This window comes from Eurypyga helias, unplaced genomic scaffold (genome assembly GCF_000690775.1).
Source record: "Eurypyga helias isolate BGI_N326 unplaced genomic scaffold, ASM69077v1 scaffold35003, whole genome shotgun sequence".
Taxonomy (NCBI): Eukaryota; Metazoa; Chordata; class Aves; order Eurypygiformes; family Eurypygidae; genus Eurypyga; species Eurypyga helias.
In genome coordinates this window covers 616-1709 of record NW_010241162.1, presented here as the reverse complement: position 1 = coordinate 1709, position 1094 = coordinate 616, and the positions used below count along the sequence as shown (strand labels likewise).

Genomic DNA, 1094 nt, shown 5'->3' with positions numbered 1-1094 from the left:
CCCTGCGCCGGAGGCACCGGGCGGCCAGGAGGGTGACGGTAGCAAGCGCCACGGTGCTAACGGCTGCCAGTGCGATGATCAGGTATAGGGTCAGGTCTGGCTTCTCCTTGGCACCAGCCAGGAAGTCCCGAGGCTTGTAGCTCTCCTCCAGCGCTGCCTCCTCCAAGGCCACAGGGATAGTGGCAGGGGTGGAGAGGCACAGTGATAGTGGCAGTGGTGGAGAGTGGTGGGTCGCCATTGTCTGACACCTGGACAACGAGCTGTTGCACTGCCACGTCTGTGTCCTGGAGAGCACGTGCCGTCCGCACCTCCCCCGTGTACAGTGACACTTGGAACAAGGAAGGGTCAGTGGACTCTGGCAGCAGTCGATATGAGAGCCAGGCATTGTGCCCAGCATCCGCATCCACTGCTGTCACCTTGGTGACCAGGTAGCCTGGTGGGGCAGACAGTGGGACCTTCTGAGGTGCCAGGATGTCACCATCACTGGCAGGGTGCAGGATGGTGGGGGGATGGTCATTCTGGTCCAGCACAAAGATGTAGACAGTAATGTTGGCATGGAGCGGAGGGGACCCCAAGTCCCGCACAGCCACAGTGACCGGCAGAACCTGCAGCAGCTCAAAGTCGAAGGTGCGCTGAGCGTAGAGGTTGCCATTATCAGGGTTAATGTGGACAAAGGAAGAGGTGGGGGCACCCTGCACTTCGCCACTCTCTATGGAGTAAACAAGCCGGGAATTATCCCCATCGTCAGGGTCCAAGGCAGAGACAGTGCACAGCAGGGAGCCAGGTGGGTTGTTCTCCGGGAGGAAGGCATCGTAGGAGGTTTGCAAGAAGCATGGAGGGTTGTCATTCACATCAGATATGTTGAGGAGCAGTGTGAGCGTCGTAGTGAGGATTGGAGACCCACCATCCTGGACAATCAGCTCCACTACGTACTGTGAGGTGGACTCTCGGTCCAGGTTCTCCCGGGTGACTAGGGAGAAGTGGTTCTGAAGGGACCTGACGCTGAAAGGCACATTGGGGGAGATCTCCAAGCTCACATCCCCATTGGCCCCTGAGTCTCGGTCCCGTACATTGAAGAGCCCCACAACAGTCTC

General features: G+C 58.8%; 1 protein-coding gene across 1 annotated transcript in view; it reads right to left on the bottom strand.

Moving 5' to 3' along the window:
• Positions 1-8: 8 nt before the first annotated feature.
• Positions 9-1094, bottom strand: part of LOC104507411 (protocadherin gamma-C5-like) — a gene marked incomplete at both ends in the record, with an annotated part of 1694 nt that continues 608 nt past the window's right edge. The window contains 2 exon segments of the mRNA XM_010148675.1: positions 9-157; positions 201-1093. Coding sequence (XP_010146977.1) covers positions 9-157; positions 201-1093 — 1042 coding nt within the window.